Consider the following 19,609-nt stretch of genomic DNA (forward strand, 5'->3'; position numbering starts at 1 on the left):
AAAAAAAAAAAGTTCAAGATAAAATTAATTGCAATATGTGGACTTTATTTGTATTCCATTCAGATCCAAAAATCTGTAGAAACCCTTAGGCTATGTAATTGGAAATTGAAATGTTGACTTACTGTGGGATGAAATTATAGAATTATTGTTAATTTTCAAACTAGTAATAAGTGGTTATAATAATGACTCCAAGTCTTCAAAACAAATGTCAAACTGTGGTCAGTAACTGTCTCAGAACATGGAAATGTACAGTACTCCTCTCAGAAAGATTTTCACATTCAGTGGTTAAAATACAGTAAATGCTAAAAGGAGTTAGTATGATGTAGTGCAAAAAGCACTTGGAATCAGACCAGATTATTAAACCTCTAAGATCATAAATTTCCCTTTCTGTGCACTGAAGGTTGCTTGACATCTACTTAAAATCCCATCAGTAAAGTATCCAGCGTAGGCGGGAAGTGTGGTGTGTGCACTGGGAATGTCTGTGCACTTGTCTGATAACAAATAAATACGTCCACTTCAGCTAGAAAGACAAAAATCAAAGTGGGTCAGATGGTAGAGATGTGTTTCAGAAAGTCTGTTCTAAGCCATAATGAATCAGCATCCCTATTGTCCATTGTAGCTGACCTTTCGAAGACAAAAAACCTGAATGTCATTCTTCTTTGCTTAAAACCATTTAAGGAAACATTCAGACTCCCTCACATAACCCTCTGCGTGAGTTCCTTCAAGTCTGGCATGGCCTGACTCTCAGCCTCCACTGGCTCCTCTGCCCGTCCTCCCCCGGCCCCACCTCACTCTCAAGCCATGTGGAGACACAACTCCAGGACAAGCTGTGCTCCACCCTTTCTCATCCCACGTGCTGCTCTCTCTGAGCAGAGTGCTGCTTACACGCACCCCTGCCCTCCCTGCCCTCCCTCGTCTGACGAGATCCTGTTTCTCTTTGGAGTGCTCCCCTGGACATATCTAGAAAAAGTGCTTTCCTGTGTTTCTGTTTATACCAGACAACTTTCCAGGACAATATTCTAACCCCTGTATGTAACCTCCACCAGACTTTGAGTTTCTGCAGGCTTGACCCTGTTAGGTTTCATCCTTCATCTTTCCTGTCCTTAGCCCAGGTCTCATTCTTGAGAAGTTTCCCAAGTTGACAGTCCAATCAAGGCTCCAAGAGCGGACATTCCTGTCCTGTTCCTTCGGAATTTTGTATTGAGACTTGTTTACTGCTGTTTTCATTGTGCTTCAGAGGTTCAAGTGTCTTATTCTTCTAATGGTTTTTCCCACTGGGATTTCTGTTCCCATGTCTCTGGAACATTCCCATGTGTCAATTTGAAATTGGCTTTGGGGTATCAAGACCTGCATCCAAGCAAATGCCAGCAAATGTTACAAGGCCAAAACCTTCCAGAAACAGCATAATGGTCATCTCTTTGGTCATGTGACTTTTATGGCTGGTCCCTCTATCAAGAGGGGAAGGGTTAAAAACATTCCCTCACAGACAGTGAGTGTGGTCTGGTCACAGTGCACCCTGTTGGCCTCCCAGAAGCTCAGATTCCAGGCCCAGTACTCTGACAGAACTGCAAATCATCTCAGTCTGCTTCCTGGAGATGTGAAGAATTTGTACCAGCACTTCAGACAGAGATTCAAGATAGGTCAGAAGACAAAATTTAAAAAAAGGACGCTTTCCTGATCCTTCCATCATATTCAGAGGTTTTGGAGAGAACATATTTTTATGTCAAAATGAACACATTCTTCAGTAGATTGCAAACTGGAGATGAATTTTAAGAGGAAACTCAAGATTTTGTTGGCAGAGTTAGAGGAACACTGAATTCTCCAAGTTCCCTTGCAGTGCTAACTTTCCAGCCACTGAACTTCTGTCTGGCTTTTGTCTAGATAACCCTCTTAAGTAGAACTATCCAGTCCTTGACAGTGCTGGGTAAATAAGGCATGGCTATAATTTTAAAGAATACATTATTTCTTGTATTTCATGCAAAGCTAACGTAAGTGTGACAAAGCAGGGGTCCTTTGAAAATCTTCCTTTAAAAATAGCAAGGACCATTTATAATTAATACATCTCAAGTTTCAATGTATAGCAAATAAAAATTCTGGAAAGGGTTTTATTCTTATGGAGGGGAAAGAAAATACTCTTTTTACCTAGGTTAAAACAGACCTTATTATCAAGAGTTCAGAATTCGTGGCATCTAAATTAATGAGCTTTTAACCTTGTAGAAAACCTTGAACATCAGATTTACCCAAAACAAAACCCTTTATTTGAAAAGAGCATTCTAGGGTATCATCTTCCTCATCTTCTTCTCTAAGAATTCTATTTCTAATGATGTGAAGCTGATTTTAGTGTCTGTATCATTTACCTCCCTACCATGATGAATCATTGATAATTATATGTTAAAGATTCAGTTCTTTCACTCATAGTTTGTTCTAGAAACTTCTAATTATTGGTGGGTTTTCAGTATGTTTGTCTAAAGTTCTATCAGTTAATAAATAGATCTGTAGAGAGTCAGTGAGTTTGTGGCAAGTGACTGGATGGTATTCTTATTGACACCCACTGCTAAGTGCTTTCCTCTCCTTATTTAAAATAAAATCACAGTTGTTTCTTGAGAAAGAATAATGATTTAAAGGGAATAGAAAGGGAAGAAATTATCAATTTAAAAAACGAAAGTAATATTTCTGGATCCTTTGAGTATACATCTTAGAAAATCAAGCATATTTAATATTAGCATCTTTTGCTTACTTAAAAAAAAAAAATCAAATTTGAATTATATCATTGTTTGCCTCCCTGGTGGCCTAGGGGTTAAGTCTCAGCACTATCACCGCAACAGCCTGAGTTCGATCCCCGGCCAGGGAGCTAACCCACATGTTGCAGCAGACCTCTCCTGTCTAACCCACTGTTCCCCTTGGCAGTGTATTTTCAGTAAATCCACCTGCTGTGCTCCCCATTCTGTCTCTGGTGAATCCTCTCACTCCCTGCACCTCTGATCTACACCCTGGTTCTTGTATACAAAAATAAATAAATAAGATCTTTTTTAAAAATCACAATTTTTATCACTGGAGCAAGAAAATTCACAATAGACAAGAAAAATTGTCTTTCTAATACTAGTATAATTAGGATGTAATGCATATGGAAGTTTCTGTGAATTCCCTAGAAAATAGTGTCGCTTGCCTCCTTTGTGAGGTAGTGACCTAGGTAGTCTTGCTTTTTTTTTCTCCTTCCAATGAATTTCTGCAAAGAAATATATAGGCCATTCCATGGCATCCTCTGACAAAATACATAATTTTCTCTTGAGGTTCCTGATTTTTATTTATTTATCCTATTTTCACAAGAAATAATCATTTTCTAAAAGGTTAAGCTGAGAATCTTAAAGCAAACCCTTCATTGAATGAAGACAAAATAATGAACCAGAGCTCTTCAATTTAATTTGAAAGATGCACACTCTGATTTTGTCCTTTCCATTCTGGGAGTTGAGGAGAAATGGCTTTTGTACTGCTCCCCTAGTTCTTCGTATAATTGCGTGTTGACTCATTTTAAATTAATAGATAATTTGAAAAGAAGGATATTTGATCTGTTGGAGCCATCATTTCAAACTTTGCTGAGGTCCTTGAATGAGGTCTTGGAATTTGATATAAGACACACAACCTCTCTGCTTCCATTTAACTTCTATTGCTGCTGCTATTCTTTTTTGCGAAACAATTTTTTTTTCCTTATGAAAATTGGGTCTTATCTTAGGCCCAATTTTAGTGATACATTTGCAGAAGGAGTGACTGGAACAGGCTTCCTGAAATTTGTTTTGCTCGAAGGAGGAATGGGAAAAGAAAACCATTTCATCAGAAATGAATTGTCAGATTCAAATGTCAAAACTAAAGAATTTGGACCAAATAACAGTTCTATTAAAAATATGATTTTTAAAGCACTATCACTATTACCATAAAGATCAGAATCATTTTTTTACTTGCTCAAATTCCCGTTTTCATTTTAAAATTGTTTTTGATCTAACGCATAATGTCCAACATACAAGTAAACAAATAGTATTTAATTTTTTCAAAGTTTAACCCATTTCTCTTATCTCATCTATCTTTGAGTATTTTCGCCTTTAGTTGACTGCCTATGGGCTTCATATCGAAAAGGGAGACCACATTTGTCTTACAGGCTCTATGCTTGTTGTGATAGGTTATGTGATTGTCATCTTTCTTGAAAATAATCAGTGGGTATCTGAAGTATTCATTTTGCAGAATATTACAGTAAACCTTTTTTTCATGATATTATAATTGGTTTACTGTTTGTCAGTAAAAAGAACGTTTTTACTTTAAGCTTTTGGGATATTTTGGCTTAGGAAAAAATTGATATTCTATAACTCCTAAATGTGGTTGAGTGAAAAATTACATTTAGACAGAAATGTGTGTAGTCTCTCATGGGAAAGAGCACTTTTTTTATCTCAAGTACATTTTTGTCTCTAATTTTACCTCATTTATTATTTTATTCTGCTGTGGGATTGAGAAATACTGACATGCTTTTTCTCTCTGATCTTTGTCTCTCAGTGTGGCTGTCACCAGGTCCAGAGATGTACCTTCCTTTGGACCTCCCATCCCCAAAGGAGTCACTTTCCCTAAGTCAAACGTGTTCAGGGACTTTCTTTTGGCAAAAGTCATTAACGCAGAAAACGCTGCTCATAAATCAGAAAAGTTCCGGGCCATGGCAACACGGACCCGCCAGGAGTACCTGAAAGATCTGGCTGAAAAGAATGTCACCAATACCCCTATCGACCCTTCTGGCAAGTTCCCTTTCATCTCTCTGGCCTCCAAGAAGAAGGAAAAGTCTAAGCCCTATCCAGGAGCCGAGCTTAGCAGCATGGGGGCCATCGTGTGGACGATCCGAGCCAAAGACTACAACAAGGCTATGGAAATAGACTGCCTATTGGGGGTGTCCAACGAGTTCATCGTTCTCATCGAGCAAGAAACTAAGAGTGTGGTTTTCAACTGTTCCTGCAGAGATGTGATTGGGTGGACTTCAACTGACACCAGCCTCAAAATCTTCTACGAGCGAGGAGAGTGTGTTTCCGTGGAGAGTTTCATTAGCAGTGAGGACATCAAGGAGATCGTGAAAAGGTTGCAGGTGAGCCTCTTTTCGCTTGCCTCCATGCAATTTCCCTTTCATAAAGCTTTCGCTACAGACAAGTGTCAAGTTATTGAAGTTTGTACTGTTTTATTAGTTCCTCTGAAAACCCCTCTTGATAATGTGAAACACACTTATTTCCCTTCATTTTTCAGAAAGGAAAGTAGTAGGACAAATGGGGAAAGACACATTTATGGTGTGTTTGTGTTGGAAATCTGTCTGCATGTGACTTGAGCCTACTGCCTCTGTGACTGATGATGGAGCCCAGCCAATCTCCTTGAGTCGTTGAAATGAATTGTTTGATAGAGTATCTGCTGCCTTGAAGTTTTAAGGGTGAAATGAGGAGCAGAAGTGTCTCTGTTAGCTGCCAGCTCCCTACTGTAGGTCTCTGTTAGAGGTTTCTTTGTAACTTCACTGAAGCCATTGAGCTCATTGGATGGGACAAGTATGTTCTTTTTGGCCTACTGAATAGAGATTAATGAAGGGAAAACAACCAGACTCCCCTTCCGCTGACAGTAGGGCATTTAGAAATAAGCCTGTTTACAATGTTTTTTTCCAGTTCCACGTCAACCACTTAATACTTTGCTACATCAAATCATGATATCTTTTGTTTCCTGGTCTAGTTTGTGTCAAAAGGTTGTGAGTCGGTGGAGATGACTCTGCGGAGGAATGGGCTAGGGCAGCTTGGCTTCCATGTTAACTACGAGGGCATCGTGGCAGATGTGGAGCCCTACGGCTATGCCTGGCAAGCAGGGCTGAGGCAGGGCAGCCGGCTGGTGGAGATCTGCAAGGTGGCAGTGGCCACCCTGAGCCATGAGCAGATGATCGACCTCCTGAGAACATCTGTCACAGTGAAGGTCGTCATTATCCCCCCTCATGAGGACTGCACCCCTCGGAGGTAGGTCTGAGTTGGCAGCTGTGAGCCCGGGAGTCCCGTGCCGGGTGTATGGAGCAGGGAGACCATGTCTTGCTGGCTGACGGGAAGGGCGTTGTGAAGAACTCTAGCTTACGTGCCGTGCTGAAAGTTCCATCCATGGAAAATCTGACTCAAGACACGGTTCCCTTTTAACATGTGGCAACAACAGCTGGGAAGAATGACTAACTTGGACCCTTCCCAGGACTTACATCTTTGGATTTATAAAGTTGTCTTTACAGAGAGAGAAGTCTGGTGATGCCCATCTTAAACATCTTGCACTGGTAGCTGGGAACATTGTACCCTTAACTCAGCACTGAGCATTGTCAGATGTTTTTCTTTCATGTTCCATGACACTCCTGTCCTCTGCCTCTCCCATTTGTACCCATGCTGTCCAAAACCCAAAGTACTGTTTTGACTCCTGCTGTCTCAGCCTGGAGGACTGAACATGTCTTCCCGAAGGTTTTTCCTAATTGGCTTCAAATGAGCTGGACCAGCTCATGATGCTTTGGCAGGTGGGTACCCAGCCTTTCCCCAAAGGCCAGCCCAGGAGTTCCTGGCTCCTTCCAGCTATGGCCAGCTGGCAGTGTTGTTGAAAATTTAATTTCTCTGTCTCTGGGGAGGTTTCTTGATGGAACAAATTTAATCAACTATTTCTTTTCTCCTTTCGGCATGCATACACTATTTTGGTTAGTTTTTTGGTTTTTTTTTTGTGGGGGTGGTTTAGTGTTAATTTGCTTTGAACCCATTATCTTCTAAGAATTTCTCTTAAGCTTTGACAATTAATTTGTGGATTTTTTAAAACCAAGACAATATTCTTGTTTGAGGTTTCCTTCCCTCCCCCCAAAATGACCAGAAATAGATGAACCATTTGGATGGGCAGTTCATGACTTCTAAAAAATGAACAGCAAAGAGCATCTAAATATGCTTCAGTTCTTCAGACAAAATGTTGCAGGACCAGACTGTGCTCAGGATAGCATTTCTTAAAACTGCTTGTCCCTTTTGCACAGCCTCGAGGTGTGTGCTGGTGTCAGGGTGTGGGGAAAGCCCTGTGACTCTGGTAGTTGTAAGAATTGCTCCATGTTAGATCACTTGGATTTTCCTGGAAACCAAAAGGCACATCCCGAACTTTTTTCAGCTCTTTTGGGAGTAGTGTGGATATATTCTGAAGCTGTCTTACACATATACCTTGCGTTAATTCACCAGCCCTTTTCTGGTTTCCTCAACATGTCATTAGTGTTAAGCATTTTGCTAAACTGGGATTCGAGAATGACTCTCGAGGTGGATTAGAAAGGCAGCTGGGCTCTAGAAAACTTAAATAAGGGACCAGGAAAATGAATAACTATAAGAAAGTGAAAATCAAAATCAACAAAAACTATGAACCAGAGACACTTTTGGGGGGGGGGGGGGCGGGAGGGGAGGGATTGAGGTCAGAATGGGGGGGGTTGCAATTGTATGGGGAATATAAAAATAAAATGTATTATTTAAAAAAAATAAATAAAGTGATACTTCCAAGGGAAAAAAAGAAAGAAAGAAAGAAAGGCAGCTGGGCTCTTAATGACATTCTCCAGCTGCCCTGTGCGCCAACTCTTGTCTGTCTGTCTTCAGACCTTTGGCCTCTCCTTCAGATTGTCTGTTTCATTGCTTCTAAACAGGCAGCTAGACACCAGAGGAGATAACCACGCTTTGTAACTTGTCAACCTCAGTTAACACAGTACAGAGTTGTATACACCAATCTGAAGACGATTTACTCAGAATGAAGCCTCTAGATCCTGTGACACCATCTCATCAACTCGCAGCTCTTCTTCCTTGTCCCTAGTTTCCCAGGTTGATCTGCAGGAGAGGTGAGGGAGATGGTGAGTCTGAGGAAACAGGACAGAACGGGCAACTTTACTGGCATTGAACTGTGAATAGTTGTTGCTAGAAAGATGGGTCCTAAGGCCTAAGCATGCATAGATAGACTCATGATAGGAAACAGTGGTCTACGGCCAGGTACTTGACAAGGTATGTCTTCTGTGATACATTGGTAAAAACAACTAACGTTTGCTGAGTTACTTATTTTAATGTGCCTGGTTCTGGAAAAAGCGTTTTTATTTGAATTATTACATATAATCCTTATAACAGTTCTATGAAGTAATTTATTTACATTACTCCTATTTGAAAAGCCAAGACCCAGAAAGTTTAGTAGCTTCCCAAGCTCATCTGGCAAATTTAGGTCTAACCTCAGAATCCCAAGCTCTTAACTGCTATCGCATATGCTTGGGGCACAAATCCTTTCGTAAATACCAGCGTAAGCAAGGATATGCTGGAAAACTGGCTTTCTTTGGGGGTAAGAACCTTGATCTATGGTATTTGCTGATTCCCATGGTGTAAGTCCTCCCACCACGGCCAACTTCAGGCTGCCAACACCATCGCTGCACGCTGAGCTGCGACAGGTGCTCCTAGTTCACTACTGCGAGGCAGAGCCTGCCCAGCTCCTGCACACCCTCAGAAAATGAGCCGTATTTGTCTTCATCTCCCAATGCCACTTGTGAGACACTCGACAGCATCCTCTCCTCAGCGGCAGAGCTGGCAGTGACATGACTGAAGGGTGTTAGGAAATAGGGTGGCAGGCTAGGCTGGGATGGAGGATCAGTACCCCATGTAGCCGTGTAGCTCCAGAGACAGTCTGCCCCCTCCACTGCAGTTTCCATCCAGAGTGACGCAGCAGAGAGGTGAGAAATACGCCGTTGAGGCCTGTGGAGGACTGAAGGCCCCACTCTGTCCTTCCCTCCCTTAGAAACGACTTCAAAGGAACAGTTGAAGCATTAACACCTTGCTACAGTTTTCAACTAAATAAGATAATGCTCTTCTGTCATTTTTCCCTTCTCCTCCGCACTTCACACTCCCACTGCTGTTTTCCTAGCAACTAATTACTTTATTCTTTGACTAGTCACTCTCCTCTCTGTCAGCTATTACTGCGGATCCAGCGCCTGGCAGCACAGCTTCCTGCAGCAGCTGCCCCACTGCCCTCAGCCCCCCGGTCTCAGGGATGCCAGGACCCCCAGGCACAGGCATGGTGACCTATGTAATCACAGACACCCGTGGGGCTGTGTGTCCTCGTGGCAGAGTCACTGGTTTTGAAAAGGCAGGTTTTTGTGTCTTTTTTACAGAAAACCTAGTTTAACAACAACAAAACAGGGCTTTAAGAGTAAACATAAAATAGGATTCTTTCCCTGTCCTTCTGAAATAAGCAGACCCCTCTATAAATTGCTTTCAGGCTAAAATCTTTTAAAGTGAAGAATGGAGAGTAAGGCAGAATTCCTCCTATGGGCAGAGCTTTTATAAAATCTTGGGTGGCAGCTTCATGTCCATGAAAACAATGGGGAGACTGAGGCTTAACAAGAGTCAGTGCAAACCAGGTAGAGTGACAGCAATATGGGAGCAGTCCCAGCAGGAGCAAGGGTGTTGCTCTGTTGCTCGCCTGCAGACTCTCTGGAAGGTTCCCTGCAGGGAGGGAGATGCCATGCTGTGGGAGGGGCCCCTCACCCACCATCCTGATTCAGGAGTATGTGGCCGTTTTAATCTATTGGTATCTATGATCCCTGAGTCACATTCTCTTGGCAAAATGAAAAACACCCAGATAACAGATTTAATTGTGACTTCTGAATGGTTTTGCCTGGGAGTGGTGGACAGTTCTGTTGAGGGCCTACTCTACAGTTTTTAAAGAAAGCATTCATGGACTAAGAAAAAGAGCTAAAAAAAAAAAAAAAGTAAGTCACATAAAGGGATCAAGTTACCTTTGAAATAAGAATAGGACAAGTATTTTAAAGTACAACAGAGGGGGTAGCTCTAGAATGACTATTGAGATCTGTGGTTCAAATCTCATTGAACAGATCAGGAACTATGATTCAGAGTTGCTCAGTGTTTCTTCCAGGCCAAAGTCACATTGCTTCTTAGGGATTCAGCTGTCCTCAAACCATAACTTTTCTGATTAAAACTCCTGTGTTGTGGTATTCTGCTCTATTCAAAATGTGGCTTAACTGGTTTTCTATCTTTACTTGTTAATGTAGTCTGGGAGGAAAAATTTTCCTTTGCCCTTCTGGGTCAGGTCCTTCAGCTGGCAAATAATTAAACTGACACAAGATTAACAGGAGAAAAAGACATTTAATTTCATAGGTATAGAGATTCCATAGGAAAATGGAACTTGTGGAGTGATGGATGCGTGAGGTTTAGACACTTTTTAAACAAATAGATTTGTGAAGAACTAATAGGACAAAGACTCAGGCTACTCTACTAATCAACAAAAAAACTAAGAGTTTGTTTCAAAGGCCTTCTACACCCTGAATTTCTTGATAAAGATGTTTCTTTGCCTCCTGATGTGGGGAGGAAGGATGCCTTTCAATGGGCGATTGATTTCCTGCTTTTAGGAGGCAAGAGAGGTCAAGGCAGCATTCCTGCATTGACTGGTCCTCAAGTAACTTTAACTTAAAATAATAAACATGCCATTTCCACACATAGTTGGGGGCTGCCTGCCCTGAGCCCCAACAATATATTAAAGAAAACAGACTATAGGCAATAAGAAATTAAAGCAGAAAGTTAAACAGGTTGAAAAGAGATTAAGGAGATTGACTTTTCTATTTGACACAGGGCTTCAGTGTATGAATATGTGTCACTTTGGGCACTGAAGTTGTCGTTCCTGTTGACCAAAGCTCTTCAAAACTTGCGTTTTCCATATTGTCTTAGCTGAGCACCCGCTTGGAAAACAGTAGTCGCTGTAAGGTGAAGAAGCGTGGGGACCTGGAGTGGAAGTATCTTTAGTTGATGACTAAAACAAGACTAACTTGTGAGGAGACTGATTCTTTGGGCTCACATTCTGATCTGCCTCTTTCTGGCGGTATTGCCTCCTCATGTGTAAACAGGGGTGATGATGTGCACCTTTAAGGGTGCTGTAGGGAGGCAAGTGTAAGGGCTGGTGCATGGTAAGCAGTTGGAGTCATATTTACTCAATGCCAGATTTTACTTGGAATGATTAGTAAATATTTTTTAAACAATAATAACCCTTTTACAAACATTTATGCATGTCATTTCAAGGCTGGCTTTTACATTTGCTTTTCCGTGTACTGTCCTCCTTGATCCCAGGGCAGCTCTCGTCGTTTATAGAGACAGGCAGGGAGCCGAAGCCAGTGTGCACTCAGCAGTGGGGGAGGCTGAGGGCTGGATCTATGTGCCTGTGCTGTTCACTCCTGGTAAATGAATCCTTCTCCCTGCTCAGGCTTTACCATCCTTCTTGCTGTCATCCTAGAGTATGCACAAGGTTTCTAGTTACGGGTAATGTGTGTGGAGGTGAAATGTAGCCTACAGAGAAGACAAAAACCGTTGACTGATGAGATCTTTTAACCAGTTTTAGTAAAATTTTATGTCACTTAAAAGACCACTTCAGGGCTTACCCTGGTGGTGCAGGTGGTTGAGCGCAGCGCTGTGAAGCTGTCTGCAGCCTCTGCAGCGCAGGTTCTATCCCAGCCAGGAGGTGAGGGTCCCACATGGCAGGGCAGACCTCTCCTGTCATGCCCGCTGCTCCCCTCAGCAGTGTATTTCTGTCGTTCTGCCTGTTCTGTTCCCCACTCTGTCTCTGGTGAATCTTCTCACCCTCCCGCATCTGGCCGGTGCCCCGGTTCTTGCATGCATAAATAAATAAATCTTTAAAAAAAAAAAAAAAAAGACCACTTCAGGAGAAACTTTAGCTATCACCAGTTCCAAATCTTTCATTTTTCAAAGAAACTAAGACTCAAAAGATGAAAGCACCTGTCTGTCTGATACGGATACCATAATTTCAGGTTTTCAGTGCCAGTCTTCCAGCCAGGAATGGATGCCAGGCTGCAGTGGCAGTGCTGAGCCCCAGACACTAGACCACCATGGGCTGGTTTCTAAGGAAGCCACAGCAGGAACTTCACTGACTCTCAGGCGAGCAAACAAGCGTAAAGAGGCAAATTTGTTTAGAGAGACAGATGTAAGGAGAAGTTTATTAAGGAGAAAGGGAACAAAAATAAAGTGGGACTCGTAGGCCGGTGGAACCAGGCCAGGGAAGGACAAGGAGGGAGTCGTGCCTCAGGGATATACACCTTCCTCCCCAATTATTCTAAAGCCCCCTCAGTCTCTTTGTGATTGGTTGGTTCTGGGTGGTCTCACTTGCTCTGTCTTCATAACTCTGTGCCCAGAATTACATCTTGCTTCACAGCTCTTATCTTAGAGTCCTTTTTTTATTGCCCTTGTCCAAGAATGTCCTGCTGCTCCTAGTAAGGGGGTGTTTGATTAGCCCCCTTTGGAATTTGTTGCCCTTATCTCTGGAGTCTTCCTTATTCCTCTGAGGTTTTTCCTATATGACCCTTGCCCTATATCCGCTTGCCCTATGACTTAATACTATGTTATCGTCATTTCTCTTGACATTATTTTTTACAGGGTTGCAAGATGGACTTAAAGCAGCCTATGAAGGTACATGTGTAGATACCACAAAATTAAAACTCAGGAAACATGTGTGCCTGGCCGGGGTAGGGGTGGGGAATGGGGGAGTGAAAGTTAAACACCGCCATGGTGAAAACTTCTGGATACTGCCCCAAACACATGATCTGAGCGTGGTCTGTGCATGGGTTAGTTGCTGGCAGCCCACTCAAAGGGGCGCAATTGATATGACCTATCGAGTATACTAGTTAAAAACAGACCTTTGCTGAATAGAAACCAACCTAGTCCTGATGCTGAGGTGGAGTCAGAATTTCCCATGGATGATTGAGAGCTTCTATTAATATTCCTTTGGCAAGGGACAACATTCTCACATTATACTTACAGATCCAGACACTAAGTGCTATATATCTTATTTTGTCAGAAATGAAAGACTTTAAACATATTGCAGTAATGCCTCCATTAACAATCAAAGAAGTGTCATAATGGCATCTTTTTTGTCGGTGGTATCAGAATCAAAGCTCAATATTATATTAAAGCCCACAGTAATGCTTGTTCTTGTCACAGTAAATGGTTTATGGCATAAGAAGTTATTAACTGTTTAAACGTAATGTCAAATGTGCCACAAAGCTCTCTTGTACAAACTGTGGATCATAACTCTCGAATAGATCATAAAATCACTTTAAGAGGTTGCCCTCCCTGTATTTTTTCTTTAGAATGAAATGGATTAACATAGAATATAGTTGAATGGAAGCTGTCAGAAGGCTATGTGTGTTTGTGGTTACACTGTTATTACTGTGTAGAATGTATCTATAACTGGGCCTGTGGTCCAGAGTTAGAAGCCATTACCATTTAAGGCATAAAGGACAGTCTGGGCCAGAGTGGCTGATAAGGTCATCTGGGATTTCAGGAGCTGGGGAGGGGTGAGCATATTCCAAGAAGAGATGCTCAGGCTACAAGGAGCAGGACCAGGACCCAGCAAATATGCACCTGCACTCCAGAAGCTGCATTCTCTAAAACCTGTGGCTTTCTGGAGACCTGGGGAAGGATACATTATGGGGTACACTTGAAATGTCAGGGGTCAACCTGGGACATAGTTTAGATCATGAAAGAGTGGCATCTCCCATTGTGCACATTCTCCCACCAACATAACCCCGCCCCCAGACAACATCAGGCCTTGGACACCATGGCTCTCTGGTGCTGTCCAGTACAGGAGCCATGTGTGGCTGCAGCACCTTTAATTCAAAGTGATGCGTGCTCTAAGTAAAAAATACAGCCATGTTGAGAACATAAAGTACTACATTAATCATTGCTTAAATGTTGATTTGATTATATATCAAAATGATAGCATGTTGGCTATATTGGATTAAATAGAATGTTTTGTTAAATTAATTTCACCTGTGATTTTACTTTGGTAATCTGGCTACTGAAAATTTTTCAATTACACAAGCAACTTACATTTATTCCTGTTTGGCAGTGCTGGTTTTGCCTTATGTTACCACCAGACAGCCTCTGCAAGGAATAGTTCATGATTACTCTTAACCCTGCTTTTCAATCCTTGAAATTCTTTTAGGAAGAGTTTTTTATTTCACTTAGTGTTAAAATTCAATTGCACGTTTGAGTCTATGTGTTAGTGGGAATTAAGTTTTTTTCAGTAATCTATCAGTCAAGTCAGTAATTGAATCTTCCTTGGTGGTTTGGGTAAAGAGAATGGAATATGGATTCCATGTTTCCTAAGGCTTGGGGGCTGGAATAGCGGCACAAAAAGAGGCTAAAACAACAGGAGGCATTTGTGCTGCCATTGATTTCACTCAGGATGCTCCCTGGGGACAGCCCTGCTGTGGGAGAGTCTAGCTTGGAGAAAAAATTAAAAAGCCTGATTTCAGATTATGCTTTGTTCCCTGGTGATTTCATAATTGCAGAATTTCTATAATTGGCCTTTTTTTTCCCTCCTCCTGAGCTAAATTTGGCTTTTAGTTTGGATTTCAAGATTTTTTCCCACTTCATTTTTTGACTATCAGGATCCCAACATTTAAAACTGTACACCTTTTATATGCCTGGTCATAATAATGAAGGGTTTGAATGCTGCCTGCTTGTAGGGGCCCCGCCTTAGGTCTATCCAATGTTGTGCCATCTTCCTCCCTCGTGTCTCAGCACTGGCTGCGTCCACCAGGATGACCACAGGTCTCATCGTTCTATGAAGATTCCACATCTCAGACTCAACAGTTGGGATTGAACAAAGGATACTTCCTGGGGTTCTGGCTTTGAAAGGAAAATAATTGCAAGGCCCGTTGATTGAAAGATGTTTTGAGACAGAAAAGTGTTTGATCTGTTTTAACTGTTAATGGGAAGCAGTGTGGTTCCACCAACAAGTAAAAGCAATATTAACTTTTCTTCTCTCTGTGCCCTCACTCCTAGGAGCTGCTCAGAAACCTACCGCATGCCAGTGATGGAGTACAAAATGAACGAAGGAGTTTCCTATGAATTCAAGTTTCCCTTCCGAAATAACAACAAGTGGCAGAGGAATGCCAGCAAGGGGACTCATTCCCCTCAAGTTCCGTCCCAGGTGCAGAGTCCCATGACCTCCAGGCTGAATGCAGGGAAAGGAGACGGGAAGATGCCTCCTCCAGAAAGAGCTGCCAACATTCCTCGGAGCATTTCCAGCGACGGGCGCCCCCTAGAGAGGCGGTGAGTTCACCCTCAAAGATGACTCTGAATCTCAACCCCAGACCAGCCACACCAGATCTTAGGCACTAGCTTTAGGGCTTCCCAGGTTTTATTAAAATCAAGAATTAAAACAGAGATGCATGCAGTAGGGGCTCTCAAAGCATGGTAGCATTCCAAAGCCATAAGAATAAATGAGGCTCGATTCCAGCAAACATTCAGCTCTGCGTAATGGTATTTGTGCTCTGTTCTTTCATTTCCGTGAGGCATCCACAGAAATCCTCACTGCACACTTAGTAGCCATATGGGTTACAACTTGGCAGACTGTTTGAAGTGACATTGACCGTATCATCATCTCGGACAGTCTTCATCTTTTTGGAATAAGTGATATGATAGTAGTAACAGAATGCAAGTGTTTGGTTGCATGTCTGTGTCACTTTGTTAGTAAAGAATTATGAGAAAGGAAAAAGCTAGTATATCACAAACATACTTTCCACTGCTCTGAAAGTTGCAGAAAATAGTAGGTAGGGCAAAACACTCAGCCTTGAGTAAAATAAGCCAAAGGAGAAGGATTAAAGGATCCCAGGAAGGAAGAAACCAAGAAACCTTGTTGTTAAATTATAAGTTACAGTGAGTCCCCTCTGAAATGGTAACTAACTCCTCCTTAACAAGGATGCCCTAACAGTTTTGTCTGGAATTCACTGTAAAATGCCACACTTTGAACTAGGATCCAGGCCAAAAAATTAAACTAGATTAAGTATTGTTAAAATGTAAATAGAAATTGGCTATAAAATCTTAAGTAATCCCACTGTTAGTTTAGTTACCCCAAATTATCAACGCTGATAAGGGAGAACATTTAATTCAGTAAGCTGCTGGGTGCATAACTAAGGAGAAACCCCTTTTTGTCCGTCTGCTCTCCTTTCCTCCCATCACTTCTGCTTGTCTTGGTCACATCTCAGAATGTTTTTGTGGCCCCCATGTTAGAGAGGCACCAGAAACGCTATTCCTGGGCCTACACCTCTGTTCCAGGAACTGTCCTGTGTAGAAGGAAGGGCCCCTAGGGGAATCCAGGTGTGGCCCTGGTGTACCTGAGTGGCAGGAGCCAGGCCCAGCAAGCACAGGCTGCCAAGGAGGAAGGCCCTGGCTGTGCATCGTCACTGGTTCAGTCTGGGAGAAGACAGCTGGAGGTTTTCAAAAACCACACGAGGTGTCCTTTAATCTGACTTTTGAGCTGTTGCATAAAACATCATCACGTAACTATTTCAGAAATACCAGAATACCATGTGGATATAGTTTAATAAAAAAGAAATACAAACAAAAAAGCTAACTGTCTTTCTAAAGTTCCTCATTGACCCCTGGAGATTTATGTCCAGAACCTTGCTGTTTATCTCAGTAAAAGATTCCTCTCCCTGAAGTGGCCACCATCCCATCTGCCCTGCTCTCACTTCCATTATTTTTGAGGAGTGAAAACATCCAGAAGATCTCTGAATAAATTCTTTGTTCTCCACATTCCAAACTTGGCTCTCTCTGAGGTGTGTGTTAACTGGAATCCATGATTTGGCCCACATTTTGAAAGATGAGCCTAGGAAAGCATTGTTTACAGAAAGACCTTTTTTCCTTTCCATGCTATGTTCTTTCTCTTCAGAACAATCCTGCTTTTACAAGTGAAATGGTTTTTATATTATTTCTTTATATCCCATGCAATGAAACAGCAGGTTGTAGTTCAATTCCATGTTGAGCTTAATTTTTACAATAGAAACTAAAGCTGAGTGCTGGACATAGTGACCTCCAAAAGCAAAATATTTTCTTGTGGCTAATTATCATCTTAGAATGCATGAAGCTTTTAGTGCTAGAGAATGCATCAGCTCCAATGGAGCTCTTTGAAATTTAGAGGTTTTTTCCTGTGTGTCCATGTGTCTGCCTTTCATCTTAACTGTACCCAGCGGAAAGGGAATCTGAGTGAGTACCCCGTGAGGGTAGCCCTGGGGATCTCACACTGGACAGATAAAAGGGACAGAGTGAGGCTACCTATGGTTTGAGGAAAATTTAACCTCCACTCAGTCCCCTTGAAAGCTTGTTAGTTTCAGATCTTCTTCAGGACACTGGACTAGGATTTCACATCTTGCAGTGGAGGCATAGGTGATTTGTGAGACTCAGCCCCGCATTTTCAGGATATTTTATTTGGGTTATTTGGCTCTTCTTCATTTTGGAATATGTGGGAATTGGATGTCCTTTAATGAAAGCTTAAGAGTTAAGTTTCCTATTCCATAATTTGTTATTTTAGGAATACATTATTTGTTTTTAAAATTTTAACTTTGAGTCATTAATGGAAGCAACTACTTGAGAGACTTTTGCTTAGAGTTTCTAGCTTACTGAATTTGTATTCTCTATACATTGTGAAGCAAAATAGATGCAGTAGAACAAATAACCCATTTTCCATTGAAATAGAATAAAGTCTAATTCTCTTTGGTTTAAATAGATGCACTTATACTCTCCAGGTGGTCTTTTGAGTACAGAGTTCTACAGTATTTATAAGGGTGATATTTATTAACAGATTTAATATTTATTCAACAAAAATTGTAATAGGATACAATCACTATTTTGGTCTCAAGCTTATGGGGTAGTATAAGGGGAGAATTGACATAAATGTGATTTCAGCACATTAAACTTAACACCTTACTGTGTTTAGGCATAGTTTGGGATCATTAATGAAACCCTGATCTCTGTTAATATACTCAGAAAGGTTTGGCCACTTCCAGGACTTTCCATAATCGGGCATCTTAGTAGAGAGAAGAATTACCCTCTCTTTATTTTCTAGGAAGTGTTGCCAGCTGTGTATAAATGTTTGGTGTTGGACTATATTGACCATTGCTACTTTAGAGTTTTCCGGGTGCCAAGCTGTCCCTGTTCCCGAGACCGTGGCTCTGAATGCTGGTCGTGGGACACTGCTCCTTGCATGCTGGTGGCAGCCTCCCTGTGCCATCTGTGGGCATCACTTAGGCAAATCAGAGCATCAGTCATGTGTCCATTCAGTCTTTGTTTTTAAGGAAATGCTTTTAAATTTATTATATATTTTCCTTTTTATTTGTTTTATTTTCTTGTGCAAGTTCTACGCCAATCTACACGGTGTCATTTGCCACTTTCAGACACAATGAGGAGCGGTGACTTTCCCCTTCCTTTGTGTGGAGTGATAGCTGTTGTTGGAAGTTGCAGGATTTGTACTTTCCAAATACTGTCTAGCTGGACCACAGTTGTGTGTCCTGATTTGAGGATCCTTAAAAAGTGGAACTTCAGAGCTTCGCTGGGGTCACTCAGCCGCCATTGCCATCAAACTCCATGTTTCTAAAGCTGTCAATACTGTTTCTTGCCCCTCCTTCAAACTCCTATCCCTTGTCTTCCAAAACTTAACTTTTTCTTTCTGCCATCTCTCTGCATCTCTCTCATCACCTCCAAAATTTTCTGTGCCCTCACAGTTCCTTCCTGATTTTTCTTTTAATCCCACACCTTACAATATCTCTTCATAGTTCTTTCAGTAACCTCACCTGTTTGCCCGCCTCCTGCACATCTGTACCTGCATGTGACACACCTGTCTCACCCTCACAAGTCCAAAGTGATTCAGCCTCACTCCTGCCCTCCTTCACGTCTTTCTTCTCCATTGTTCACCACCTTGGGGAGCGGCTTGGCCACCTACCCAAGTGTGTAGCCATAGCAGAGCTGGGATGCATGATCACCTTCCCCTCTCACCTCATCCACACCTCCACATTCTTCAGACAACTAAGCTTCCATCGTGTGTCTCAGTTTTAAAGATTTATTTATTTATGTATACAAGCACTGGGTACAGTCAGAAGGAGGGTGAGAGAATTCACCAGAGCCAGAGCGGGGAGCAGAGCAGGCAGAAGGACCGAAGTAGACTGCTGAGGGGAGCAGCGGGCGGCAGGAGAGGTCTGCGAGCCATGTGGGACCCTCCTCCGATGGCCGGGGAGCAGCTGGGGATCGAACCAGCGCTGCAGAGGCTGCGGGCAGCTTCACAACCCAGCGCTCAACCGCTGCGCCACCGGGGAGGCCCGTGTTTCTCAGTTTTAAGATTCCTCCCTGTCATTTCACACTAAAATGTTTTTGATCAAAACAGCCTCCAAGTTTGATTTCTGGGCACCTGCTTTTCACTTCCCCTTGCTGCATAGTACACATGATGCTCTGGCAAAATGGCAGTGATCCTTGGCCAGGCCTTCATCACAGCCTTCTGCGCAGCTTTCAGAGTCTAGTTCCCCTCTCCCTGTGACTTCCCTACCTGGCTCTGTCTTTCGCTTTTCCCCTCCACTCCAGGTGGTAGACCTGCAGATGTCTCTGTTGCCAGGTTTTCTCTGTCGTTGATGCCCTTATAATACTACTTTGCTTGACATGCCCTCCATACCCTGCTTGGAAGCTTAACAACCACCAGAATCTTACACCAAGCCCAAGCCTCACCCTTTCTAAGAAGTCTCCTA

General features: G+C 42.3%; 1 protein-coding gene across 11 annotated transcripts in view; it reads left to right on the forward strand.

Annotated features, from left to right (window-relative positions):
• The window catches only part of SIPA1L1 (signal induced proliferation associated 1 like 1), a 517,634-nt gene that overhangs the window by 449,897 nt on the left and 48,128 nt on the right, over positions 1–19,609 (forward strand). For all 11 annotated transcript variants that reach the window (XM_054691354.1, XM_054691347.1, XM_037503618.2 and 8 more), the window contains 3 exons: positions 4,540–5,113; positions 5,737–6,011; positions 14,880–15,149. In XM_054691354.1, the coding sequence (XP_054547329.1) occupies positions 4,540–5,113; positions 5,737–6,011; positions 14,880–15,149 (1,119 nt within the window). The remainder of the gene's footprint in view (positions 1–4,539; positions 5,114–5,736; positions 6,012–14,879; positions 15,150–19,609) is intronic.

Source organism: Talpa occidentalis, unplaced genomic scaffold (assembly GCF_014898055.3).
Source record: "Talpa occidentalis isolate TD23 unplaced genomic scaffold, MPIMG_talOcc4v2.1 talOcc4.11, whole genome shotgun sequence".
NCBI classification, from domain to species: domain Eukaryota; kingdom Metazoa; phylum Chordata; class Mammalia; order Eulipotyphla; family Talpidae; genus Talpa; species Talpa occidentalis.